General features: G+C 58.4%; 1 protein-coding gene across 4 annotated transcripts in view; it reads right to left on the reverse strand.

Moving 5' to 3' along the window:
• Positions 1-1,545: 1,545 nt before the first annotated feature.
• The window catches only part of NADSYN1 (NAD synthetase 1), a 30,292-nt gene continuing 4,109 nt past the window's right edge, over positions 1,546-27,728 (reverse strand). For 2 of the 4 annotated variants that reach the window (XM_075545223.1, XM_075545226.1), the window contains exons 3-22: positions 26,299-26,415; positions 25,458-25,511; positions 24,427-24,543; positions 24,154-24,243; positions 21,690-21,741; positions 19,683-19,771; positions 19,452-19,569; positions 19,138-19,269; positions 16,176-16,250; positions 15,054-15,178; positions 13,627-13,675; positions 12,604-12,706; positions 11,786-11,954; positions 11,389-11,524; positions 10,784-10,890; positions 9,329-9,460; positions 8,541-8,610; positions 4,445-4,573; positions 2,395-2,571; positions 1,546-1,770 (exon numbers count right to left, since the gene is read on the reverse strand). In XM_075545223.1, the coding sequence (XP_075401338.1) occupies positions 1,720-1,770; positions 2,395-2,571; positions 4,445-4,573; positions 8,541-8,610; positions 9,329-9,460; positions 10,784-10,890; positions 11,389-11,524; positions 11,786-11,954; positions 12,604-12,706; positions 13,627-13,675; positions 15,054-15,178; positions 16,176-16,250; positions 19,138-19,269; positions 19,452-19,569; positions 19,683-19,771; positions 21,690-21,741; positions 24,154-24,243; positions 24,427-24,543; positions 25,458-25,511; positions 26,299-26,415 (2,092 nt within the window). In that variant the 3' untranslated portion in view covers positions 1,546-1,719. The remainder of the gene's footprint in view (positions 1,771-2,394; positions 2,572-4,444; positions 4,574-8,540; positions 8,611-9,328; positions 9,461-10,783; positions 10,891-11,388; positions 11,525-11,785; positions 11,955-12,603; positions 12,707-13,626; positions 13,676-15,053; positions 15,179-16,175; positions 16,251-19,137; positions 19,270-19,451; positions 19,570-19,682; positions 19,772-21,689; positions 21,742-24,153; positions 24,244-24,426; positions 24,544-25,457; positions 25,512-26,298; positions 26,416-27,728) is intronic. The other 2 variants (XM_075545224.1, XM_075545225.1) reach the window with 2 other exon arrangements.

Consider the following 27,728-nt stretch of genomic DNA (forward strand, 5'->3'; position numbering starts at 1 on the left):
CAGGCTCACTTCCTTGGGCACCCCCTACCTTGCACGTGGTTAGAAAATCTAGAAAGATATGTCACTGTCAGTGAATTTTCACTCATCGACACCCTTCTGGACAAGGCAGAGCCGCCCCTGTGGGTCTCTGAGCCTCTGACTCTTTCCGGGAGCAGAGAGCCTCATCTTCTCCCACAGAGAACCTGGGGGTTTTGAACTGCTAACCTTGTGGTTAGCAGCCCCATGTGTAACCACTATACCACCAGTGCTCCTTTGATCAAAGGTCTCTCAAGGTCAAAGCCCCAAACAGCACACCAGATGCCACAGAGGAGCGAACTATGATTCCAGGAGACCTAGTGAGTGGGAGTCTGATTGCCAGCCCTTCCTTCCAAGGTACCTCTAGGTGGTTTGGGAAAAAAAGAAAAGGCATGCAGATCTTTGTCCCACCTGGAAGATTTCAGAGACGGGCTGGTCCTCACCTCGGGAGCCTTCTGCTGGGCCCGAGCCCCACAGTGCTAGCCAAGTCCCATTGTCCCCTGGGGCTTCCTGCTTACAAATCAGGGCCTGCGCCTTTATCTCAAGGTCCCTGCTGCAGCACCCGGTGACGGCCCCGCCCATCTGACTCCCCCTTCTACCTTTTCCCGATGCATGAGTCCTCAACGTGCAGTCTTCGCTACTCCCCTACCCCCAAGTGTGTCTGCCAATGGCGTCCAGCCGGCCCCGCGCTCCAAATGAGGGGGTCAGTTGGAAAAACTCAGCGGTGGTCATTAGAATCATGGCTTTATTGTTAATGTAGCGAGTGACCTGCCTGCCCTGTCCTGTCACCAGGGCACGGGCTAATATGTCCCTGTCCTCGGAGCGTGGATTCAGTCTCTAAACAGCCTCCCCAACACCCATGCACCAGGGGCAGCATTACCCCCAAGCTTCTCACGAGCCCATGTGACAGCAGCTTCGCACTTTCTCCCGTCGTTTTCACGTGCTCCCTGAAGTGGGAGTCCTAGGAGCTGTGAGCTGTGTGTGTGCGACCATGGGGAGAGGGTACTGGAGCTAGGGACTGTGTGTGTCTGTGTGTGTGCGTGTGTCTATGTGTGTGCAACCATGGGGAGAGAGAGTACTGGAACTGGGGACCTCATGAGGTGCTGCTTTTAACTCTGGAGAGAGGGTGTGGGCAGTCAGGGATCTTGTGAGGGGGTTGAATCTAAATATACAGAGAGTGTATAGGGAGCTAGGGACCCTCGGGGGGCTGGTTGCAACCAAGGGGAGGGCATCCTGGAGGCTAGGGTCTCTACTGGAGGGGCTAAGTGTAATCATGGGGAGAGAAACACTCCGGGGGGTGGGAGTCCAGGGTGGGGGTGCTGAGCAGGAAGCAGACTGGAGAGCAGCCTCCTCCCCCATCCACCTAGGTCTTCTTGTCCTGGGGGATGGGTTCTGACCCCGCGAGTGGCTGGTGGTGTCATGTTTGAGCACTGGGTTGCTAACAGCCGCTCTGCAGACTCTCTGCTCCCTCTGCACCCCGGGGGCTGTGGGGGGAGCAGGCTGTGGAAGGCAGAGAGAAGGTGAGATCAGTGACAAGCCTCACTCTGGTTTATTTCAGCCCCTCTGAGAGAAGGGGCCGGAGGGTGGGCTGGCGTGAAGCATGGAGCCTGGCTGGGCAGGGAACCAATGCCATTGGCTGCCATGGCAGCGGCACAGTGTCCAGCCCGGCGCCTGAGGGGCAAGGAGGCCCCACAGAGCCCAGCCTCAGTCCACGCCGTCCAGGTCCTGCTGCCCGCACCCCTCCAGCTGCTGGACCTGGAGAGCAAGCACATGGGGAGGGGCATCATGAGCACGTGGAGCCCACTGCTGAGATGGACCTGCTGGTACCCCTGGGGGGTGGTCCCAGGCTCAGAGGACAAAATCAGGTTATCAACAGGATCTAGAACCCCCCCCTTCAAGCTAATCACCCCTGGCTTTTGGAGGGGTAGGGCACATTAGATTTGGCTATGGGATTGTGGGAGGTGGCTAGCATTTATCTAAAACCGATGGAAGGGGGGCAAACAGAAACAGGAAGCCAAGGAGGAGCGGGGTCAGAGTGCTGTCACATGGAGTTGGGGGACTGCAGTGAGCATCACAGCCACAGTGTGTAATGGTGATGGGGGATGGAGACTTTCACAGGAGACTGTCACCCCCAAACACTCACAAAAAAAATGATCAAATGAACAAGACAGAAAAACAAGGGGTGGGGGCAATGGCCTAAGGGTTTGGGTTGCTAACCGCAAGGCTGCCAGTTCGAACCCACCAGGCGCCCTGAAAGAGCGAGGTGCGGTATGACTGCTTGGTCCCACAGAGAGAGGCAGTTTTGGAAACTCCATGGGCAGTTCTTCCCTGCCCTACAGGGGCCCTGGTGCCAGGACAGCGAGCAGGGGGCTTCCTCACCTCTCTCTGGATGCAGCGGAACTGCCAGGGCCAGCTAGTATTGTATAGGAAGGGCCGCAGGTCAAATCTGTTGTCCTCGGGACTGTAGCTCTCCGCGTGATAGGCAGGCGTGAGCGTGGTCATTTTGTGTCTGTTCGCCGAGTACTTGGAGAAAAATCGCTGCACCTTTTCTGCCACCTGGTGGGTGGGCAGAGCAGAGGGGGCTTTAGTCAGTAGCCCTCCATAGACCTGAGGGCTGAGGGATACCACCTTCGGCCCCCCAATCTAAGCCCTGGATCCACCTTCAGGGGCCCAAACAGGAGGTCCCAGGAACATCCTTTGGAAGCAGCCTGCCAGTGGGTTCCAGCCCTAACAAGACGGACAGACAGCAGGCTGGCAGCTAGAACCTGACTTCCCACAAAAGGGGTGGGATGGCGGCCACCTGGAACGTCCACCTCTCTCTGCATAGAGGACACGCCTTGCCCAATGTGATTTCTGGAATAACAGGAAGCCCCACGCAGGTGCCTCCCTTCCCAAGTGTCGGAACAGAACCACCTTCCATGGTGCTTTCAACAGCCACCCTTTCAGAAGGCGCCCACCGGGCCTTGCTTCCAAGGCACCTCTGGGTGGATTTGAACCACCAGCCTTTCGGGGCTGGGTGTGCACAGTTTGCTCCAACCAGGGATTCAGGGGAACCTCAAAAGAAAGACCTGGAGACTTCAGAACAACCAGTCATGGAACCCTCTGGAGCCGGTACTGGCCTACGCTGGCACACACCTGGGTGCTACGGCCCAACTGCATTTCCTTCTTGCTGGTTGTGCTAACGCAGGATGGAGCTAGGAAACAACCAGGTATGTGTGTACCGATCCTCCTCCCACATTGGGAAGGGTCTCCGCTACGCTGTGCAAAGGCTGTTTCACAAGGAGGGACGGCGCTGCTGGATGGGAAAGAACAGGAGGCTTACCAACAGTGGGGCTCACACGCCTACTGAATGGGAAGGGGACTCCTCGGTGTCGCCTGCACCTGGCTGAGAACCCCCCGTCACGAGCTCAAAGGTTGGGAGGTTCAGGTCTACCCAGAGCCGACATCATCGATGCTCCTGGAAGCAGCCATCGGGAGACCAGCGGGCTCATTGTGCCGGGTAAACCCACAACACAAGACCTCCGTGGAGAGTGGGAAAGCACAGGTGTGCCTTTGAGCACAAAGGCTGACCCGGCCAGGAGACTTGTAATCACCTCCTATGCAGGTGAAAGTTGGACTCGATGAGGAAGCCTGAAGCAGCGTCAATGGCATTTGGATGACGGTGTGTGGAGAACACGGAACGTACTCTGACAGCCGGCAGAATGGACACGCCGGGGGGAGAGAAGTAGGGCCACAGTGCCGCTGAGAGCAAAGACGGTGAGACCTGGTCTCAGGTGCTCGGTCACATTCTCAGGACAGAACCAGTCCCAGAGAAGGACTTCCTGCCCAGTCAAGTGGAGGGGCAGCCCCCAAAGAGAGACGCCTTCAACAAGACAGACGGGGCAGGGGCTGCAGCAACGGGCTCAAACCTAAGCACAGGGTGAGGACGGCGCAGGATGGACAGGGCGGGGGTGCCTCGTTCTGTTGGGCACCAGGTTGCTGTGAGTTGGCACGGACTGAGCAGCACCCGGCAACAGCAGTAGAGGTGCCCTGGGAGAAAGGCTTGGAGATCCCCTTCTGAGAACTCTGTCACCGCCCTGACCCACAGTGGGTACAGATGGAGCCCACCTGTGGGCAGCTGGCTTGTTTGGTTTGGGACCTGGGTGGGGCTAAACCTCCCTGGGAAGACGAAGACGTGTGGGGACCGGGGGCTGTAGAGGGTGAGATGGAATCACAGGGGTCCAAGGCCATGTCGTGGGTCAAGTTCCCCACACCAGCCGCCCCGCGGGAGAAAGATGAGGTTGTGGGCTTCTGTCAAGATGGAGCTCTCCAAGGACCGCTCTGCCCCAGGCCTCTGTGCCGGGAGTCAACTCAGTGGCAGGGCTGGGTCGAGTCTACCAGTGCACGGGCTGTTTCCTCCCTCCCTCGGCCACATCACGGAGAGCCTCACCTGCCGGGGGCTGTACCGCTCTCGCCACAGGGTCACCAGCCTGCAGAACATGCTGTAGGGGCCCATCTTGGCCACCTTCCGGAGCCGGCCGTAGACGGACAGTTCTGAGTATGTCATCCCCATGTCCTCCTGGGGAGGGAAACTCATGTCACAGAGGGCCCAGCCTGGGGACGGTCTGAGAGCCTGAGTGGATGCTGGGGGAAGGCTGGGGGTTCTGAAAAGGGGCCAGCTGGGGAGAAGGTGCTGTTCAAAGAGGGCTCGAAGCACTCGCTGATGCACACCAAAGACTGCAGCCTGCAGGGTGGGTGACTCTGCTCTGCCAGCACATAGACACCCTCGAGACAGGACTGCCGACCACCTCCTGAAGGCCGAGAAACAAGCCATGAGCCTCGTGGGCTCAAACCCGCAGTTGAGGCTCCTGGCGGCGGCAGTCAGAGTGTGCAGCGCGTGGCACTGGGCAGATCTGCTGCCCAAGACCCCTTACAGCAGTGGTTCTCAAGATTCCTCATGCTGAGACCCTGTCATATAGTTCCTCTTGTTGTGGTGACCTCCCCAATCATAAAACTATTTTCATTGCTACTTCATCACTGTCATTTTGCTACTGTGATGAATAAGGCGACCCTGTGAAAAGGTCCTTCGGCCCCAAAGGGGTCACGACCCACAGGTTGAGAACCGCTGCCTCCTTACAGTATTTCAGGGTAGGGGTGCTGCTTTGAGGACAAAGGCACACCCGCCATGCGCCATGGTCTTCTCCACCGCCTCCTGTCTGCGTGAGAGCTGCACCCTGACAAGGAAGCCCGGCAGACCGGGGTCCTCTGAATGATGGCGTGGTGAGGGACGTTGAGAGTCACATGGATGACCGAAAGGACCGACATATCTGCCTTGGAAGAAGCCAGAATGCCCCTTAAAATCCAGCATGGCCAGACTTCACCGCATGTACTTTGGATACATGATCCGGAGAGGCCAGGCCCTGGGGCAGGACATCGTGCTTTGTACAGCGAGGGGCAGCGAGGATAGACAGGCGCCGTGGCGGCCACACATGTGAGAAGAATTGGGGGGATAGTGCAGGGCCAGGCGGGGTAAGAAGAGCTGGGGGGCCGGCACAAGGCCGGCGGGGTAAGAAGAGTTGGGGGGACGATGCAGGGCCAGGTAGGGTTTTGCTCTGTCCTGTGCAGTGCCCATATAACAAGGGAAGTGCTGGGAAGAAGGCCAGGGGACTCAGACACCTGTGCTGCTTTGGGTGTTGACTGGAGGGGTGTGGGGGATCGAAGTCCACACAAGGGCAAAGGTGAGCCCTCACCTCCGAGACCTGTGGCTGTGATTCTAGTTGTCAGCAGCATCTCCCCAGACGTGATTCAGGCTCTCGAGGGGAGAGCTTGTAGAATGGACGGTGGAGTCAGTGATCAGCGTTCTATCAGAGGAGGGAGGGTGCGCGTGCGCGTGTCCATCTATGTGTGTGTGTCCAAGACACACAGTGAGACACCAGTGACGATGGAGGCCCAGGTGGGGGTGGGGCAGCCACAGGCCCAGGTATCTTGGGGTTACTGGGAGGCATAAGAGGCCAGGAAGGTGGACTGGGTCAATATGGACCTCTAAATTCACACTCCCAAGGATTGTCGAAGGTGGTCTTAGAAAACAGGGTCTTAAAAAAAAAACAAAACAAAAAAAACAAAAACAAAAAAAAAGAAAACAGGGTCTTAACAGAAGCAATGGGATTGTCGAAGGTGGTCTTAGAAAACAGGGTCTTAAAAAAAAAACAAAACAAAAAAAAAGAAAACAGGGTCTTAACAGAAGCAATGGGTGAAAATAAGGTTGCCCTGGAGTGGGAGGGAGGGCCCTCACCCAGAGGGTGGGGTCCTTCAGAGTGAAGGACATGGAGACACAGAGGGAGGATGGGCATGTGACCATGATGGAGGCAGAGGTGGGGTGGGGCAGCCACAGGCCAAGGATCAAAGGCAATCCTCTGGAGAGGCTGGGTGGGGAGCCTTCCTAGGGCAGGGAGCCTTGCTGACTGCAGTGAGCTCCCAGGCTCCTGGCCTCTGGAACTGTGAAGGAAATCATCCTGAGGGCCTGAAGCCCTCCATTGCCTCCACCCCCCCCTAGTGTTCGGTCACTTATTGCAGCCGCCCCAGGAAGCTCGTGCAAGGACTGCTCCCCATAAGGCCCAGAGGACACTGGTCCTGTCCCTTCCTCCAGCAGACCCACCTTCCCCAGGGTGGGGGACTCAGAGAAGAGGGGACAGGCTCTGCCAGGGACAGAATTCGTCTGTTCTGGCCACAGATCACGTTAAGGAGAGTCCTATAAAGGCACTGAGCGCAGAAGAGGGGGGAAATGTTCAGACAGGTATCTCCTATGAAATCAGACCCCAGATGACTGGAGGGGAAGGCCTGGAGGGAGGGCAGTCCAGTAGCCCCCAGGGTTTCTGGGGCTGTCGTCTCCATGCACACAGACCAAGAACAGAACAAGGGGAGAGCATGGGATTCACAGTCCGGAAAGGTGTGCACCGGGGTGGTTCCCTCCCACCATGGTTAAGTAGGCTGTGTGTTACTGAGCCAGTCTTCCCGGGAGCGGGACTCTAGAAGAAGGGGGTGGCGGGGAGGGGAGGGGGCGCATGCACAGCCTGGGACGTGCAGATAAACAACCTCTCCCGCTGGAAGCGAGGGATCTCGAAGCCCTCGCAGATGAAGATCACAGGTTTTAACCTTCCACTGGATGACACTTCAACCTAAAAGCGCCCACAACTAATCCTCATGGCTGGACCAGTCCAGACACGTCCCGAAGAACGGAGAGAAGATGCTGCAGTCAGTCACCAGCGGGTGTTTCCTTTCACTGCCAGCACCCGTGGGCGCCGCCGCCACCACCACCACCGCTGCCGCCGGAACAAGAGCCTATTTACATTGGACCCAGCTGCTGCCCAAGACTGCTGTCAAGGGTGCCGAAGTCAAGATGTCACTCTGGAGACGAAGGTCCCCCTGACCCAGCCAGGGCATTTCCAATGCCTCATCTGCGGCGAGAGGCGGACAGTGCGTAGGGAAGGCCGAGCGGAACGGAGGCCTGCGCCGCCCTGGAGAGGAGCGCCGGCTGTGGCGGGGCTGCGGAAGCACAGCAGCCCCTGTGGGAGAAGTCCAGCCAGAGGCCCCTTGGGAACAGGGAAGACGCCACTTCCCTCACTCTAGACAGCTAACGGGGGCCTGTCCCTGGGGAAAGTAAACAGAGGGTCAGCCTCAAGGAGGAAGCCCCAGGAGGTGTTTGGACCCAGTGTCTGCAACCATGGGCTCCGACCCGGCAGAGTGTGAGGCTGGTGCAGGGCGGGCAGTGTTCCGCTCTGCAGTAAGTGGGGTGGCTGAGCCTCACAAGGAACTCAACAGCATCTAACACCACAAGCCAGGATGGGAGGAGTCGCCACTGAGCGAGGGTGGGGGGAGGGGATTCAAACCACCAACCATTAGATTGGGAAGGGAGCGCTTAAGCACTGAGCCACCAGGGCTCCTTTTGAAGACGCCCCCTCCCCCCATTTCCCCAATCCTAAACAGAGTCTTAGCAGAGCAGACGGGGTGCACGTCAAGAAGGGTCTATGCCTTGGTTGAGTGGGGTTCATCCCAGGAAAAAACACGGGCTCTGGTCTAGAAATGGCAGAGAAGGCATGTGATAAAACCCAGCACCGTTTCCATCAGCCCGGAGTGGAAGGGCCAGAGCCACGCTGAGGGGCATCTAGAGAAACCTCTCGGCTGACTCCCCCGGCCCACACACACACTTAGCTGGGTCCTGGTGGTGCGGCGAGTTAACCGCTGGGCTGCTGGTCCAAGGGTCGGCTGTTCAAGACCACTGACCACTCTTCAGGAGAGAGATGAGACTGTCTGTGGGTTTACAGTCTCTGCAGCTCCACCAGGCAGTTCCACCTGGGCTCACAGGGCCACTAGGAGTTAGAACACACCGGCATCTGGGGTTTTGGGGGTTTTGGTGTCACCTCGTGTTTACTGGTTTGGCCTCAGGTCAAGGCCAGGGTTGAAGGGGCACCAGGGTGGAGCAGGCTCCCCCTGGGTGGGGACTGTGAGGGCAACCAGCACAGACCACAGGGGCAGGTAGAAGGGCCTACCTCGTCGGTCTGGGCCACGCGTCCGTCAGCCAGGGGTTCCAGCTCGGCAGTGGCCGGGGCAGCGAGGATGCTGTGAGAGAGAGTGGATCAGCTGCCAGGCTGTAGACACACTCCCTTGTCACAGTGGACAGCATGCCCCACCCACCAGACCAGCACCCCTGCCCCAGTGGCAGTCAATGATTCTGGGGGGCCACAGAGAGCCCCATGTGGAGCTCGGGCTGAGGCAGCAGGGCAGAGAAAGGATGGCCAGTGGGGGACGGGCCCAGAGGCTGTCAGGACCCCGGGCAGCACAGGGCAGTTATAAGCCCAAGCAGCTTTGGAAAGGGCCTGGAGCCCCCAGCTCAGTGTGAACTGGGAGTCTAGGGCTGAGGAGCAGGGGATTGAAGGGAAGAAGGTCAGGCCAGAGTGCAGGGGGCAGAGGCATACACAAGATGCTTCCCCCACCCCCACCCCATCAAGTCACAGCCTCCCTGCAGGACAGAAGAGGATGGCCCCTGGGCATGTCCAAGGCTGTCAGTCTTTAAGGGAGTGAGAGTCTTGTCTTTCTCTGGAGACCAGCTGGGTGGTGGTGGGCAGGGGGAATATCCACCGCCTGATGGTTAGCCAACTCAGTGCCTTAACCACTGAGACACCAGGGCTCCTGCCAAATGAAGGAGGGGGGCAAATTATGGAGCCTCACAGCTGGCAGGACTGATTTGAGCTGGCAACAGGGAGCAGCTGAGCAGGGGCAGGTGCTCACCTGGGCAGAGGGCCAGCTGTGGGGTGGCTGAGCAGGGGCGGGTGCTCACCTGGCCAGGGCAGGCAGCTGGAGGCGCTCCCTGCACAGCAGCACAAACTCCCGCAGGTCGGTCTTGCTGATGCCCCCAATGGGGTTGATGTCGGCACTGGAGCAGTCATACTTGGTCAGGTAACCGAGGAGGCTGTTGGAGAGAGACTCGGATCCATGATCTGCTCCCCTGACACTGGGAGACGTGCCTGCTGCCGGAGAGCTGAACGGGGCCCGCCAGAGCTTCCACATGAAGACAGACTAGGAAGAAAGGCCTGGTGATTGACTTTCAAATCCCGGCCAATGAAAACCCTGTGTACTCAGACATCATTAGCAGCTGGGATTGTGGGTGTCCCCTTCTTCTGGGCTTATCATGTGTTCTGTGTTCCGCAGCAAGGTTCTCTACGGTAATTCCCACAGGGGAGCTGGACATGCTGAGTCACTAATTTGACCCCCAAAGAAACTCCCATCTGGAGGCCTGATCCGAACGTGGTTCTCAGGCACGCGCTTCTGACTCGGGATGGGGCCTGGCCCAGGCTTTCCGTTCTCCCACATGGGACACATTCAGCATCTTTGCCGCCCACGCCCTGACACCCATTCCTAAGGGCCTGGAAACCAGAGCCGCAAAGCACATTGTAGCGAGAGCCGGGTGTCCTCCGGGATGGGCGCTCACAGGCCAAGGAGGCAGCGTCTGACCAGCCCTTGCCTGCGATGATGCTGACGGCGACGACGCTAACGCCGTCCACAGTTCTGGGCAAGATGTGTGCGCAGGCCAGGTGGCCTTGGCAGCACATTCCGTACAGCTTGTTGCTGTGAGGCCTTCCAGGAGACCTTGGTCAGTTCTGAAGGACGTCTGCTTTCCAGAGCAGGGCCACTGCGGGCCGCATGGTCCCTGGCTGCGCAGCGATGGTCGCAGCAATGCCCAACCCAGTTGGTGCCCTGAGACCGTGAGGTTAGCTCCTTTTGCTCCCACTCTGTCCAGGACCCACAGCGGTTCCTGACCATGCTGTAGACCCCTTAGTGGCTCCTCTGTACCTCCTGGGGGGATTCCTAACCCACCCGCCCACAATCATGGGCCTGCTTCATCAGCTCGACGCCTCATGCCCAGAACAGCGCAACACACCCTTCCTCCTGGCCTGCCAGGAAGCACACCTGGGCCAGAAGCCTCTCCCAAACTGCTTCAGGAGCAAGGCCAACCTCTGCTCCTCTGTACCCTGAAGGAGATCCAGGCTGGGCCTCAGTCTCCCCACCTGTGTGATGGGTTGGTGGTGGCCTTCTTGACGCCCCGAGGACGTGCTGGTTGGGAGAAATCTGCCCCCTGGTATGGACAGGGTTTGCCTTGGCTGCTCACCTGAAGGCTGGAGGAACGACCCCACCCTCCACCCCACCTGGTGGCATAATGGAGGAAAGGCCTGGCCACCTGCAAATGTGATATACACACAAGGAGCCTGTCACCACGCACCACTGGGCCACACACCTCTCGTCCACGTTGGCAGATCCGAGCACGAGCAGGCCCCCGCGGGCACCCCGGGACCAGAGACTCAGCTGAGCAAACAGGTAGGTGAGCACCATTCGGACCCGGGCCTGGACAAAGGAGGAGTTACATGTTGGGGAGTTTGTGGGTAGAAGGCTCACCTGCAACCTCAGGGGAAGGAGGGAGGGTTTTGAAGCACCAGAAAGCCCTTGCAGGCTCATAAGGGCCCTGCTCTTTAAGGATGGAAGGACAGACCCTGGGGCAGATGACAGCCCAGGCCCAAAGCAACCTGGGCTACCAAAGTCACTCCTGTGGAATTTCCGTGGGCAGGAGGGAGAGGGGCAACAGAGGGAGGGCACAGGGCAGGAGGAAGGGCAGACAGAGGGAGGGCACAGGGCAGGAGGAAGGGCAGACAGAGGGAGGGCACAGGGCAGGGGAAGGGGCAGACAGAGGGAGGGCACAGGGCAGGAGGAGGGGCAGACAGAGGGAGGGCACAGGGCAGGAGGAGAGGCAGACAGAGGGAGGGAAGGGGGAGGGGACCCCAGGTGACAGCCTTCAGGTGAAGGCCCCTAAGTGACAGTCCCCAAATGCGCCCCCAACTGACACACCTGGACATTCTGAAGAGCCAGGTTCTCCCTGCTGCTGCCCCCATGTGCTGCAAACAGAGGGAGCTTCCCAGTCACCAGGCTGAAGATGCCCACGATGGCCTTCACGGCGGGCTCGATGCTGACACCCACGTGGTGGCTGCAGGAGAGTCACTCTGGGTGGGGACTGACTCAGTGGCACCTCGCACAACCAACAGTGTGGTTGCAGACAAGCCTATTGGTGGCTCTGGCCTGTGTCGGCCACTGCCCCCACTGAATGTCCCTGCCCCCGCTGAGTGTCCCCATCCCCACCAAGTGTCCGTGACCCCACCGAGTGTCCCCATTCCCCACCAAATGTTCCTATCCCCCACCAAATGTCCTTGACCCCACTGGGTGTCCCCCAAGAGAGTCCCTGTTTTACCTCCCAATCTGCTGGGCCAACTCCCTAGCCCTCTGGCACGTGTCCTGGGAAGAATTCTCACTGGCCATGTAGCAGGTGGTCAGCAGCCGTCTGCAGAGCTCTTGGGGGTACTGAGGGGTGTAGGTGGTCTCGTCCACGATGGTCCGGACATCAGCCAGGACCTGCTGGTCTGAAAACACGGAAGCTCAGTCTGGCCTCTGTGCATCCGACCCCTCAGTCTGCTGCCCTGCCCTGGAGTCTGTCCCCAGAGCTGGTGACCCCACACACTCAGGGGGAAGCACTGCCCCATCTCGCTCCACCCCGTAGTCTTGGGGAGGCAGGACCTTTGTGATCCATAGCTTTCAAAGGCTAAGTTTTGGAAGTAGATCACCAGGCCTTTCTTCCTGGTCTTCCTGAGTTTGTGAGCTCTGCTGAAGTGCCTGTCATCACAGCCACAAGCCAGGCTCCTCGGACCATCGGGTGGTGGCTGTGCAGGCTGATCACCCTGAGCTAAGGGCCATCACGTGTGTTCACAGGCTGCGTCCATCAGCGCACAGGGTGGGAACGGCTGAGCCAGCAGAAGGCAGCGGACAGCAGGTGTGACATGGGCCCCCTGATGAATAGATCCAAGGCTTCAGGGAGGGGCAGTGGTTCTGCAGCCTTGCTGTCCACAGGCTCGTGGCTCGGCCCTGGCGCTGTCACATCTGAGGGTGTCTGCAAGGGCCCCTCTACCCCCAAGGCCCTGCCAGGGCTCCTGGCCCACCCACTCTAGCTCCTCAGCCAGGCAGCCAATGGCAGATGCCTGGGGCCACCCTCACGCTGGCCGCCGAGTCACCTACTTCCATCCCGGACAGCCTCGCAGACCAGGTGACACATGGAGAAGACGATGCAGGCAGTGGCCGCGCTGTCCAGCCCGCCGCTCAGGGGCAGGAGGAACCCCCCCTGCAAGGGGCCGACCAGAGGGTGGGGGGTTGCATGTGAGCTGAGCCTGGGAGCAGTTACTAGTCTCTTGCTGCTCCACCAGGCCACCCAGCCAGCCTTTAGGATATCAATGGAGAGGGACAGCCCTGCACCCCATTGGCTTTCCAAAAACTGCCCCCCACTTTCCCTAATGGATTTTCTCAAGGAAAGTAGTGTGGGGTGTCTTTGGGAAGGGGTGCCCTGCTGACACCCCACTGATTGAGTCTCTGATGCGCATGGTCACCTTGTCCCGGGAGGAGTGGGCATCACACAGCTGAGCCTGGCCCCACCTCAGTGAGCCCCCCCGCCCCTCCGAGCTCCGGGAAGATGAGCATGTAGGTGGGCTTGCTCTAGAAAGAAATTGTTGCTGACCATGGCATCACCAGAGCGGGGACCCAGGTAGCCTGGGAGAAAAATGCTGGGTAAAACCAAAATTCTTTATTAAAAAAAAAAAGTATATATATATATGGCTAGAGCAGGTGGACTCCAGAAACCAGAGGACCCCAAGACTCTCACCTCCAAAACCCCCTGGTAGCAGAATCGTGATCACCAGAAAGGGGGGTGCCCCTTCCTTTTGCTCTCTGCTCTCCTAGAACCACCTACCTGTGGGAGACCATGGGGCCTGGTGGCGCTGTGGGTTAGGCACAGAGCTGCGAACTGCAAGGTCAGCAGTTCGAACCCACCGGCCACCCTGAGGGAGAGCGAGAAGGCTTCTCTGCTGTGAAGATGTACAGCCTGGGGAACCCTCTACAGGGTCTCTGCGGGTCAGTGGGTTTGGTTCCAGTTTACAAGACCCAAAAGCCAACCATTAGTCCAACGAAGATGAGAAGAGAAGGGGACGGCAGGAGCAGAACCACCGGCCCGGGATGGGACAGAAGGCTGCCGGGAATATGAACTCTCACCTGCTGGCTGCGCCGTAGGAAGTCCCAGAGCCAGCACGCGGGCCCGAGGCTGGAAAGCGAGCAGGCAGGGCATTAGGTGTGGAAGGCAGCCCGGCTGCAGACCAGGAACAGAGCCTCCCCACCGCCTCGTTCCCTCCCATATCAGGGGCACCAGGTCCTGTTTCTGGCCTAAAAGCGCCTCTGTGCTTCTCCTGTGTGTACGTCACACCACACCACCCCGGCCAGCCTCACTTCTGCTCCTGTTCTAGGCAGGGAGGGCGAGGCGGATCACCTGCCCTGAGGCTGCAGGGACTGGCTCTCTGGTGCTGGGGGACTGGTGCCCTGCCCGGGCAAACCTGGGTTCCACACACCTTGGAAAATGTGTCACGCACCTCTTTGTCCCTGTGTGTTTGCAAGGAGCCTGCTTGGGCTGCTAACTGCAAGGTCAGAGTCACAGTCTCGGGAACCCACGGGGCTGTTCTACCATGTCCTGTAGGATCGCTGGGAGTCGGCATCGACTCACCGACAGTGAGTTTGATTTGAGTTTGGTGGCACAGTGGGCTACTCACTGGGCTGATAACCACGAGGTCAGTGGTTCAAAGCCACCTCCTGCTCCTCAGGAGAAAGACGGGGCTGTGTACTCCAGTACAGAGTCAGAGTCTCAGGAACACACAGAGGCTGTTCTAGTCAGCCCTGTGGGGTCACTGGAAGTCGGCATCTACTCGCTGGCCCTGAGTCTGGTTTTGTGGCCCGCATGTCAGAGCTCCGTCTGTATGCCACTGCTGTCTGCGCAGCACGTATGAAGCTGGAGCTGGGGGTGGCGGGGGCCAGAGGGTGGCCGGGGACAGGAAGTGAGCACGTGTCCCTGGGGAAATGGTGTTCCTAGCCTCTCTGGATGCAGGCTGGCCACGGCCCTGTGGCCACTTGCTCAGCAAGGGCTGTAAAGCGAGGCCTGCATGGCCTTTCCTCTGGAGAGTGACAGTGCTGCCGCCCCAGCTGCACAGCAGGTTACCTGGGACCTCCTGGGCCACGTCTGGTCAGTGCACCTGCAGCTGAGGGCCCCAAAGAGCACAGGGGAGCCCTGAGGAGTAGCTAACGTTGGCTGAGCGCTGAGATCCTCCAGGCTCGGACTCCTCCTGCCCCTGAATGAGCGCATCTCAGTTTCCACAGAAACCCTGGAGCAGGTGCATCCAAGCGCCTGGGCCACGAAGGGAGAGTCTGAGACTCAGAGAGGGCAGGCACTCTGCCCAGGGCCACACAGCAAGGAAGGGGCCCAACAGGGAGGTGAATTCAACCACTAACAAGGCAGGGCCCCCTCTGGCTGAGTAAGCCCCCGATCCAAGCTGGTTCTGCAGTTCTCTTGGTGCTCCATGCTGCCCGCCCCCATTGCCCCTGGCAGGATGCAGACCCTGGCAGGGCCCCGGACTGGCGGACGGACAGGCGGCTACCTTATCTCCTCAGCAGGACTGTGGTACTTCCACTGCCTGGGCTCCGACAGCGGCAGCAGCAGGTCATCCCGGCTCGAGAGGGCAAAGTCCACCTTCACTCGGGGAAAGGGGTCCACTCGGCTGGCCTGGTGACAAGGATGCCACTCACTGTCACTGCCATCGAGTCAATGCCGGCTCACAGCGACCCCACAGGATGGGGGGGACTGGCCCTGTGGGTTTCCAAGACTGCGGCTCTTTACTGGAGTAGAAAGCCCCGTCTTTCTCCCTGGAGTGGCCAGCGGTTTCAAATGGCTTAACTTGGGGTTTGCAACCCAACTGATACCCACTGTGGTACCTCAAGGTGAGAAGTTCAAAACCACCAGCCGTTCCCCAGGAGACAGAGGAGGCTGTGATTCTCATAAAGAGCCACAGTCTCAGACACCTGCAGGAGCAGATCTATCCTGTCCAAGGGGGGCGCTGTGAGTCGGCATCAACGCGATAGCAGTAAAAATGCCACAGTATGTTCTTCTCATTCCTGAGGCCGGGCAGGGCCCACTGGTCCCCTCAGGGAATAGACTCAACCAGCCATCAGGGTGCATGAGCCCAGACCGCAGTGAGGCAGCCGTCCACCCACCGAGGACGGCTAGGAAGGTGAAACCTGATGACAGCAAGTGTTGGCGGGGATGTGGAGGAACCGGAACCCCCCAGACCGGCGGATGTAAATGCCGTGGAGGGCAGCCCGGGGTTCTCAAACTGTGTCCTGCTTCCCCCCTGCACTTCGACCCCACTTCCTCTCCCAGCCCGGGCCACCTCTATCAGAACACACAGTTCCAGGCCCCAAGCCACAGCTCAGAAATGTTCACACTGGCACGCTGGGTGCAGAGTCCTCCTGGGTTCTGCCTCTGCTGTCCTGTCCATGTTGGCCACCTCGGAGCCTGCACCCCTCCACCCTCTGGGCTTCTGGGGAAAGCAGGGGAGACTGGGTCTCGTTCTGAACCCCCAGTGCAGGGCCTGGCTATCCAGAGGCGGCTGCAGCCAGCAAGGTGTCTTACCACCTCCCCTTCCCACACATGCCGGGCCCTGCAGAGCCGGTGGACAGGTGCTGGGTCTCGAGGCTATGCAGGTGGGCAGGAGAGAACATACCGCCAGGCTCCGTGAGGAAATCTCTGCCCGGTAGCTGCGCACATCCTCCAGGTCCAGAGTGGCCGTGAGGACTTCCTGGAGGTGGGGTGGGGAGCAGTCAGAGAAACGCTGGGGCCTGACCTGCACCTGAGTCCACCACCTGCAACACACGAGGGAGCACGCCCACCAGAGCAGGGGCAGGAGCAGGGGCAGGGAGCTGAGGGCTCCGGACCCAGGGCCAGGGCTGGCCGGCCGCAGCCCTGATGAAGCTTTGGACGTCAGACCCTTGCTGGTAACCCGGCCATCTGTGTGCAGATGAGACCGCAGGCTCAGCTGCAGCCACCGTGTGGGCGTGAGAACAGAAAATCCGAGAAGGGGCTGGCACAGAGGAAAGCCAAGCAGGAGACATGAGGGGCGTGTCACAGGAGGGTTTCTGTGTGGGCAAAGGGCTCCACCAAGCCATGTGATGGGCAGGTCCCCAGAGATGAGGGAGCTTCATCCCCCAGTCTCCCTGTAAGTTGAATCTGTGTGCAAGTCGGAACAGGGAGGGGGCTCCTCTCAAACGTCCGTCCGTCCGTCAGTCAGGTGCTATCCCCGTATGGAGAGTACGTGGTGCGCCTTTCTATAGCAGCCCTTCCTCATTCAAGGTCCAACGTTCACACGGACAGGAGGTTCCTCGACTGACAGACCGTGGCTCGGGTCAGGCTCCTCTCAGCCCTCCAAGTCCCCTCCTTGCTCATCAGAGTAGAGGTTTGTGCAGCAGGTTTGCCCCATGCAATGTGTCCTTTGGTTCCCTGACTGTGGCTTCCATGAGTGTCGATGGTGGGCCCTTGGTCATGCCAACCTTTGGTTTGCTTATTGTGATATTACTGCTTGGCCCAGCTGTGAGGCTTTGAGTGTGGACCATTGAAAGTACCCTGGGGTTTGTAACACACCTGGCTCTGGCTCTACTTGGCTGGCTCATTGCTGTGGGTGGTGCATAGGTTTACAGTTTGGGGACAGTGTGTCAGAGGACACTGCTCCATTGAGCACACACAGGTTATGACAAGACAGCAAGTACTGCCCTGCCTTGCGAGCTGAGATGGATGACAGTAGTCACCTGCTCCCCCGGACACACTGCACATGTGAGCATCTGCCGCATGTGGGTGGATGTGCCATGTTCACATGGGAAAAAGAGGACAAGGATGTCGTATGCCCTGTCACTCTGCTGTCACTTCTCAAAATCACAAGCCTCCCGCATGGCAAAGACACGTGAGAAACATGGGTGCTGCTGGCCTTTTCATTAGAAAGAGGGGCCACAAGCCCCCCCACACACACACGACAAAGGAGACTCCCTTCCCCTCCCTGCCAAGAGGCTGTAATTCATGGGCCGCCTGGCATGGGGGATGGGGTGGGGGGCAGAGAGGAGGAAGTTCTTAAAGGTCTCCATGCTCACTTAGAGTGTCTCAGCTTGTCAGGAAGCCAGACAGGGCCTGGCAGGGCAGGAATCACCCCCATCACCAATGCCATCTCTCTAGCGGTCACACCAGTTTTCAGCATGACCAGTGCCCACCTGCCCCATGACTCAGAGCCCCCAGCCCACTACCTGTACATCTGTGGTGCCAGGAGCTGCCTCATGGGGACCCCAAACATTGGCAGGGTCACCCAGTGTGGGCAGGCTTCAGCAGAGCTTCCAGATTAAGACAAATTAGGAAGAAAGACCTGGTGACTCATTTCTGAAAATTGGCTCATGAAAACTACAGAGCACAACAGAGAGAGGGTCTGAGAGTGCTGGGAGGTGGGCCCCCTGGGCTGGGAGGCCCTCAGCACCCACAGGTCCCATCCCGACTGGGAGTGACCTCTGCTCGATCATGAAGATGGCACCCACTCTCAAAACGTCACCGACACAGAGTCAGTGATGACTCACAGCACGACCCTACAGGACAGGGTGGAAGGAACTGCCCCTGCGAGTTTCCCGGAGTTGACAGCCTCGTCTTTCTTCCACAGAGTGGCTGGTAGTTTCGAACTGCTGACTTTGTGGTGAGCAGCCAAACTTGTAACCACTATGCCACCAGGAGCAACACTTCCTTCTGGCAGATGTGGGGGCCCTGAGAGCTGGAGCCGGTGCAATGACACTCAACAGTGACTACAAGTTTGGGAAGCTGCCCCAAGGAGTTGCCAAGTGACAGTCCCTCAATCTCCAGGTCCCCGGGAAGCGCAGGGCAGCCGGAGCTGCTATAGGACTGGCCCCAGTTAGCTTGCAGGGTCCCGGCAGTCTGCAGGGGCCAGCCTTCCTACTGCAAGCTCTCCTCCAGCCATCTGCCAATCCACAGTCCCACAGCAGAGCCTGTGGCAGCCTGGGACCCACGGGGCATGCGCTAACTGCCGAGTCAAAGGGCAGACTTCAGGAGAAACCTTGACGTGCACTGTCTGTCCAAGAAGGAGCCCTCAGGGCAGCTGTTCCGCACTGGGCTCCTGATCAGAAGGTTGGAGGTCCTAGTGCACCCAGGCGTCCTCAGAAGAAAGGCCTAGAGATTGACTTCCAGAAAAGTAGCCAGGGGAAGCCGGTTTCAAGCACAGCTCTGCTTGGACACACTTGGCAGAGCTGGCAGTCGGAACCCATGCATGGCAGTAGGTTATGTGCACAGAAGGTATGTTATTGTGCATCTGTAAGAGATGCAGCAGGATCTGATACCGCGTATCTTTAGGAAATGCGGGTACGTGTTACTGTGTATCTTTAGGAGATTGGGGGGGGGGAATATTATTGTGTATCTTTAGGAGATGGGGAGATATGTTATTGTGTATCTTTAGGAGATGGGGGATATGTTACCATGTATCTTTAGAAGATGTTGGGGCAGATATGTTACTGTGTCTCTTTAGGAGACATCCCAGGAGCCTCCAGAAAGAGGCAGTAGAGGCTCAGGGTTCCCATCTCTGCACCCTGGGGCTTGGCTGACAAGGGCAGGGGACACATTGCTTCCCGAGTGCGCTCACTGGCACATACCACATCATCCAGGGAGAACTGGGCGCCCTGGGCGAAGAAGCTGCCATTCATGGCAATGGTGGCGCAGCCATCGTAGTACAGGCGGTCCCCGTCGCAGCCCTTCTGGTTGGCCAGCAGGTAGATGCCGCCCGTCTGGAAAGCAGGGTGTGGCATCCAATGGGGTCAATCCTCCGGCCTTACCATTAGCGGCCCAGTGCTTGCCCCTGCAGCAGCACTGGGGGTGAGGAGCCCCCACAGCACTCATTCTACGATGCCAGCTGTAAGCAGCGGGGGCCCACTCTGTCCCCATGGTGCCCCCCCCACAGCCCACCTACCTTGGTGGTGGCCATGGACACCAGGTCCACCCTGGCGTGGGCTTTGCGCAGCACATGGTGGCTGCCCGAGGCATTGGTGAAGATCTCCACGCCGTCCAGGCCCATGTCCACATGCGGGCTGTGGGCAGAGGACCCCGCACGTCACCCAGGTCACGCCCAGCTGCTCCCCAAGCCCACGGTCATCCAGGTGAGAGTGGGGTGTGGGAGGGGAGCAGAGAGACTGGGGCTGACCTATGGGGAGTCCAGAGCTCTTCACAGATCTCACTCCCAATGCATGTGTCCCGTGTGGCCAGCACAGCATCCCCAAAGGGGACAGTCTCCTGCATTGGGGAAAAGGGTGCATCTCAGATAGGTGTGCAAGAGACGCAGGTGCAGGCCCCACTGTAGACGCCTCCCCAGCCCACAAAGCTCAAGCCTCCACAGCATCCTTTCCAGAGCAGGTCTAGGAAACTGGGTGGTGGGTGGGCTCTGGGTCACAGAGCCTGCTCCCCTTCAGCCTCACTCACTCACTCGTCCACGCCCACCTCACCCTATGGAGGTCCATACAGAACAGCTGGTAATCACAACCAAGCCCCTGGACTCTGGGCCACGTCACGCGGTTGAGGGAGGCAGGTGCAAAGGTGTGGACATATGTGTGCCAAGGTGAGGGCTGCAGGGGCAGATGTGATCCAGGAAGGAAACTGAAGTGAGGACAGGAGGCCCTGCCCAGTGCCAACAGTGAACACTCCTGGTCCGAGTGCACCCAGAGGTACCTCAGAAGAAAGACCTGGCCATCTCCGGGTAAACACACAGCTGTGGAAAACCCCGGAGAGCACAGTCCTTCTGACACACGTGCAGTCGCTAGGAGCCTTAGCAGGGTTCCCCGGGGGGAGCCAATGGTGAGCTTGGCTGCTGACCCAAAGGTGCCCGGAAGAAAGGCCTGCTGACCTGCTTCCCAAACACCAGCACAGAGAACCCTTAACAAGTGAGTTTGAACCGCGGGGCTGGTGAAGAGCACTGCGAACATGGGAGGCTGCCGGACCTCCGTAGGAGAAAGACAACCAGAAGGCTCCTCAGAGGCTGGGGCAGGGAGCCTGAGCTCGTTTCCTCCAGGCGGGTTATCAGGAGAGACCAAAATCACCCAAAACGGACGGTCAGGTTGAATTGTGTTCCCTCCCCCAAAATGTGCAGCCCTGGCTGCAACATGACCTTAGTATTACGAAATCATCCTCTTTTGTGATAGGGTGTAATCCCCTGTTGTGCGATTTTATGTAATCTGTTGTGATCTGCTGTAATCACCCTCATGCTGTGATCTTATGTAATCATTTCCCCTTTTGTGATCGGACGGCATTACTTTCCATGCTGCAAATCCTCCCTGTGGGACCTGAATGACAGTTGGTTAGGCTAATGAGGAAGGGGGCAGCCCGCAGGATTGGGATATACCCCGAGCCAATCTCTTTGGAGACATAAACGAGATTCAACACGGAAGCAGAGATCAGAGGGACCTTGGTACCATAGAAAGAAGAGCCAGGGTCCCCAAGCTGAGAACCTCCTAGATCCCGGGGCCGAGGGATGCCAAGGCACGTGGAGGTCTCCAAGGAGCCAGGACACAGAAGCTGAAGCAACAAGGACCTTTGCCAAGAACTGGCAGAGAGAGAATGCCTTCCCCTAAATCTGCTGCCCTGAGCATGGACTGACAGGTTGGTCTGCCAGCCTTGAGGTCGGCAGTTCAAAACCACCAGCTGCTCTGCAGGAGAAGCAACGAAGGAGGTTTTTCTACTCCTATCAAGAATCACAGTCTCAGAAACCGTCGAGGGTGGCCAGGAGTCAGAATGGACTCGGTGGCAGTGAGCGAGCTAGGGAGGGAAACAGTGATGGAATCATTTTCTGTTTGTGGAAGCCACCCCCTTGTGGTCTTTCTGCTACAGTGGTGCATCAAGCCAAGTGTTGGAGCTGCGTGCATGTGTGCATGCCAGCGAAGAGGAGGGGAGGGCTCAGGGAAGGACTCCCACGAGAAGCCACGGCCGTACCTCCCACGCACTGACACCCGTGGCACGAAGGTGGCGCAGGACTGTGGAGAGGGCGCAGACTGGCCTGCCATTGTCAGGTGCCATAGGGTGTCAGGATGCGCGTCCCCTCAGCAGCAGGGCAGCAGCTGTGGTTTCTGTGACCCTACGCCCAGGATGGCTTGCCCCTCATGCCCACCATTGGTCAGATTATGACCTCTGAACTGAAGGCGAGCCCCCACCTGGCACTCACCTGCTTGGTCAGGTCCTGGATCATGCGAGGGAGAAAATACTCTTCCACGTGCCTGGTGAGGAGACCACCACAGGTGAGGGGCAGTGACAGGGTCAGTAATAGAAAGGCCCAAACCCGGTGGTGGTTGGGGGCTGCTGCCTAGTGCTCCCACCGATGGCCAGTGATGAGGGCATCCTGGCTCCCAGAAGGCCTTAAGGACAATGCAGAACGGGCCCATGGGACTCTAGGCTGAGGCTCTATATGAGAGGAGACAGCCTCTTTCCTCTCCCATTGGGTGGCTGGTGGGTTCGAACTGCCAATGTTGAGGTGAGCCTGGTGTTTAACCCACTGAGCTGCAGGGCCCGCCCAGAGGCTGCACGCTCATGCTAAGATGTAAGACAGACGCAGAGGAGATGTGCCCAAGCTCCTCGTGCCATATGTCTTGGGCGTCCCCTCTCTCTGGTGTGGACTCCTTCTGGGCTGCAGTGTACCCCCCACCCCCAGAGGAGATGATGTGGAAAACAGGCCACCTTTGCCCATGGGGGATCCAAGTGGCATCCCTGATCCAAGTTGTTGTGACTGCTACTGAACTCCCAAAAAAAACCTCACTGCCATGGAGTGGATGCCGACTCATGGCGACCCTACAGGACAGCGTAGGACTGCCCTGGTGCGTCTCCGGGGCTGTCAATGTTTATGGGAGTAGAAAGCCCTAGGGGCTGCAAGAGGGGCTGGGGGATTTGAACTGCTGAGCCCGATGCATAATGACTTTGCCACCAGGGGTCTGATGCATAGATGCTAGGGGCTGCTGATCGGCTCTGAGTCCTGGCAGCTCCAGGCGGGACAGCCGTGTCGACGCTGCTGTGTCGGCACCCTTGCCATGCCCCTTCATGAGCTCCTGTCTACTAGGGTGGCTTCTAGGGTGGCCTGTCTCATGGGCGCCTGCCGACTTTCCATTCTGCTGATTCTGAGGTCCTTTACAGATGGGGAGTCCACAGGAAGCGATTAGCTCAAGCCTCTCTGAGGGAGTAGAGCCAGGGGTGCTGGCAGACATTCTCAGATGCCCAGGATGATCCCCCATATGCCACTGGGGCCAAAGGGAAGAAGTGACCGTGGAGGGGCATTTGAGATGCAGTGTGCTTGACTTAAAAGGACTGGTGTGTGTGTGTGTGTGTTGTGTGCGTGTTGTGCGTGTGTTGTGTGTGTGTGTTGTGTGCGTGTGCATCTGCAGGTGGGCATGTGGCACAAAGACATCTAACCACATTGGCCATTTCACCCCATTGTCCTTGTCCGGGTCAGTGGTGGTCAGTACTGTCTCCACGCTCGGCTGTCATCTCCACAACCGAGCCCAATGTCCTCCACCCTCCCCCTTCCCTCCCCCCCCACCAGCCTAGGGCACAGATGGGAGCTCACTAGCGTCATGGCGATGGGCCAGGTGTGGCTGCCCTGCTGTGTTCTGTCCCACACAGGGTCTGCCAGGATTCGAGGAGCCGGTGACACAGTAGTTACTGGGCTGCAACCCAAAAGGTAAGCAGTTTGAAGACCCCAGCCACTCATGTGGAGAAAGACAGGGCTTTCTACTCCTTCCAAGGCAGTTACAGCCTTGGAAACTCAGGCAGTTCTACCCTCCCCTGGCCCCCATCCCCCAGGCCACTGTGACTTTGGGTCCTTGTGTACCACCCTCGTCCAGCTGCTGCTCCTGGCAGGGCGGCCAAGGCGAGCCCAGCACCACTTGTTGGAGGCATGGCTGAGGCAGCGCGTCCCATCGCAGTCCAGCGCCACTGTGTGGCTGCCCCCACGTGTGACTCCACTCCTCAGAGGATGGACACTCAGGGTGCCCTGGGGCCACAGGTTCCTCCTGGATGAGCCACTAACCACAAGGTCTGGGGTTCAAATCTGCTGTCCACTCCAACAGAGAAAGATGAGGTAGGCTGCCCCATAGAGCCTGACCGTCTCAGAAACCTTTAAGAACAGTCTACTCTGCCCGTGAGTCGGGAGCCACACAGTGGTGGTGGAGCTGGTTTGCACACCTCATTCCAGTCTTTTCTCTGTGAAGGCCCCACTCTCCCCTCCCCCAGCCCCTGGGAGCCCCTAGTAAGCTTTGAGCCATGTCCACCTGCAGGGCCCAAGTACTCCCCAGGTCTGGGCTCATGTGGGCCTGCTCCTGGGCCTAGGCCGGCCTCATTTCATTCAGCACCGTGTGCTCACTTGGAGGCCCAGGGTTTTACGTGATAAGAAACTCCTATGACTTACACAGACCAGAGGCAGGTGCTGAGGAGGGGCAGGGAGCAGGCACAGGCATCTTGCCCGATGTGCTTGGACGTCTGCCCAGACCAGACCCTTGGGACTTATAGAACCAGTGACTGGGCAGGGACCCACCGGGACCCACCCCAAGGTCCTGCACGGGGCCTTCCCAGATGTGACCGACCTGCAGGACCAGTGTCCCAACTGTGGCCCCCGGCCCCCTGGCCCCCGGGACTTGACTCACCGGCTCCTGGACCAAGGGCTGAACCAGCGTAGCTCCCGATAGTTGCCCTCATTGGCCAAGGCCATTTTGGGGCGAATGAGCAGGATCTTCCTGGGGGTGGGGATGAGGCCTGTCACCATGTGCGCCTGGGAGAACGCCCTTCCCAGGGGTCATGCAGGTAGGACAGGTGGCCTCACCCTGTAAGACTATGTAGTGGGCACAGAGACAGCTTGCAAGAGGGGTGCCAAGCAACTAAGTGCCCCTCCCCCGAAAAAAATGTCTTAGCTCCTACACCAGTGAGAGTGGTCCCAGGAATGAAAAGTGACAGGGACTCCGCTTGTTATGTTGATGAGTCCATCCCTGCAGCCAGGAGGAGGCCAGCCACAGAGCTCCAGGGAACCCAAGGACAGGCTGAAAGGGGACAAGGACCTTTCCCTGAGCTCATGCTCCAGCGCCTTCTTTTACACACACACACACACACACACACACACACACACACACACACACACACACACCTTCCCCAAGAACTAGAGCCCTTCATTCAGACTTCCAGCCTCCCAAACTGTGAGAAACCACATTTTTGTTCCTCAAATCCACCTCCCCTGTGGCCTTTTTGTTACCATACCACTAGGAGTCTACGCCACAGCCCATGATGGTCCACAGTGGGCAGGTCTGCTGGCCATGGGTGCCTGCCCAAGGGCTCTCCCCTGTCGGCAAAGTCACCCTCTCTAACACAATCAGGAAGGTGGACATGATGAGAAGGCACTGCACCAGGGTCATCTGCCTGGCCTACCGGCACCCCCTGCGTGTGTGTGTGTGTGTGTGTGTGTGTATGATTTTTGGACCATGTGGACAGAGCTCTGCAGCTCACATAGAGGTTGGTGGTTCAAACCCACCCAAGGCTCCGAAGTGGAAGGTGTGGTACCTGTCCCTGTAAAGATGCCACCCGGGAACTCTGTGCAGCAGCTCAGTCTGCCATTCTGAGTAGGGGCGGACTAGACAGGAATGGGAGTCCCACCAGGCCTTGCTCTCAGAGCCTTCGGTTGGGTTTGAACCGCCGATGTTTGGCTGGACGGGCAATCCAGTAGCTAAGCACAGGGCAAAGCAAGCTACACTTTTCGCTAGAGGTGGGTATTCCCAGGAGAGGCCAGTGGCACGTGGCCTCTAGGGACCACTGTTTGCTTGGGGTTTGGGGGTTATCCAAGCAGAGTACAAGCTCCCACAGCCCTCCAGCAGAGAGACCCTGGAGGCAGCTGAGACACTCTCACTGGCCTCTCTGGAGTGGGGGTGGGGGGATGGGATGGGATGGGATGGGTGCCCCTCACCTGTTGAGAAAGATGACCCTGCAGTTGTATCGGACGTTCCTGTGCATCACAGGCCTGTGGGGCAGAGGGAAGGGGGATGGTGCTGGGAACCCACACTGCTTCCTCGCCGGAGTGGAGCTCACTCAGCCCCACAGTGCGCCGCCTGCTCGGGGCGTCCACACAGTGGGCTGTGACCAGTCACAAAGATAGCCGGGCAGGCCAGCCCTGTTGTCGGCAAAAGGAGCAGGCCTGGGAAAGCGACCTACTCTGTGAGTCCCCAGTGGAGCAGGGGGCATGCCAGCGGCTGCCAGCGTGCAGGGAGGGCGGGACGGAGAGGTGGGCACAGGGCATGGTTGGAGGAGTGACACTGTCTGCAGGATGCTGTCATGGAGACCACCGGACATGGTGTCCCTGTGAAGTTCCATTCAGCACAGAGTGTGTACCCTCCCCTGAAACAGGGGCCTTAGTTGATAACAATGTAGCGTGGCCTTCTCTTAATAACAATGAAATCATAAACTTCTGGTAATAACAATGGAACTATAAGGCCATGTTACTTTGTTATTAACTAGAGGCCTTATATTAACCATGACCTTTATGTGTCAAGACAGGTCCACCAACTGTCACACATGTATCAACAGGATACTGGAAGTTCAGGGAACACTGTGCTTTCTGTCCAATTTGGAAACCCCAGCCTACTCTAAAAGACACACTGCATTTTAAAAACAAAATAACGTGTGTGTGTGTCTGCCGGGTGAGCGAGCAGTGCCCGGCTAACTAAGATGTGGGTGGTTGAAACCCATCAGCTTCATGTTCCTCCCTCCGAGCAGCTGGCCTCCCCTTTGTCCCATACCCTGACACTTACATGCCCACATCACAGATGATGTCCTCAGTGAGAGGAGAGGCCAGCAGGGCCGCCAAGACTTGGAACGAATGCAAGAGTGTGTCTGACTCGTAGTAGTGATCCCAGCAACCGTAGCCACTGCAGGGACAAGCGGGTCACAGGTGAGCTGAGTCATAGCCCCAAGGCAGGGCAGGCGGGGGTGGGGCCAGCTTCTCCCAATGCCTCTACTACAGAAAAAGGTACAGTGTAGGAAGGAATCCTGCTGTTTCCCTTCCTCCTTTCCTAGGACTTCCAGCCTTTGGAACTTTAGCCCTGGGTGAAAGCTGCCTCTCCCTCTCCAGAGGCTGGTGGTTCCAAGGGGGACAGGCTCCCTAGCTGACCGCTCACCATTTCAACTCAAACCCCAAACTGACAGCCATCAAGTCAACACTGACTCACAGCAACCCCATAGGCCAGGGTGGAACTGCCCCTGTGAGTTTCCCAGACTGTCACGCTTCTCAGGGGTAGAAAGCCTCATCTTTCTCCCACAGAGTGGCTGGTGGTTCTGAACTGCTGACCTTGTGATTTGCAGCCTAACCACTACACCACCTCATCTGCTCCTCCTCTAGGCTTCTCCATCCTGGGGCTGAAAGTCGAGCCACTAGGTGGTCTGGGGTCTTTCTTGAGCTGGATGAGTGGGGTGGGAGCTGGCTCTAGTCACAGGCCCCCTGCTACCAACGAGGCGGAGACCCAGAGTGGTGTGTCTTCCTCACATGCAGAGGCTCATGATTCTGTTGTCAGTCCAGTGCTTAGCCGCTGAGACACCACGGCTTCCTCCGATGTAGCTCATGAGACTATCAACATGAGTGGGCTTTGGAAAGTTCATGGAAAAGTGGCATCCAGGGAGAATGGATTCCATCCGCTAACCTGCTGAAGCCCCCTGGTATATCGGTATGTAAACAACCGCCACCACAAAATGTTTTTAACCTAAACCAGCTGTGTTCAAGGTGACTTGGAACCCCCATGTCCCCCATCCCCACCCCACCCCCGGTGTCTGTGCAGGGCTCCCTCCAGAGGGTTTCTGCTGGATGAGGTCCAGGAAGTGGGGTGCCAGGCCTTTCTTCTGAGGGGCTTCTGGGAACCCTTTGTGGGGGGAGGTCAGATGCTCACAGGCATCCTCCCTGAGGGTGACCAGTTGCCAGACTGCAGTGAGCCCCACTCCCTGCTGTTAAGCCTGCAGTCATCTATTTGCTTCCTGTAGGTGGGGTTCACACCCTACTAATAATGGTTCCTATGGAGATCCAAAGAACAGGTCCAAGTTAAACTGCCATCCTAAATCTAGGATCCGCCCATCTAGTCACATGTATACCCCCAATCCCTCCTCTTCCTATTGCGTGTCTGTCCCTAGACCACCCCTCTCATTACTGTGTTACCTATAGCACAGCCCCTTCCTGTGATGTAGGTCCTCACCT

The sequence above is a fragment of the Tenrec ecaudatus genome, chromosome 4, assembly GCF_050624435.1.
Source record: "Tenrec ecaudatus isolate mTenEca1 chromosome 4, mTenEca1.hap1, whole genome shotgun sequence".
NCBI lineage: Eukaryota > Metazoa > Chordata > Mammalia > Afrosoricida > Tenrecidae > Tenrec > Tenrec ecaudatus.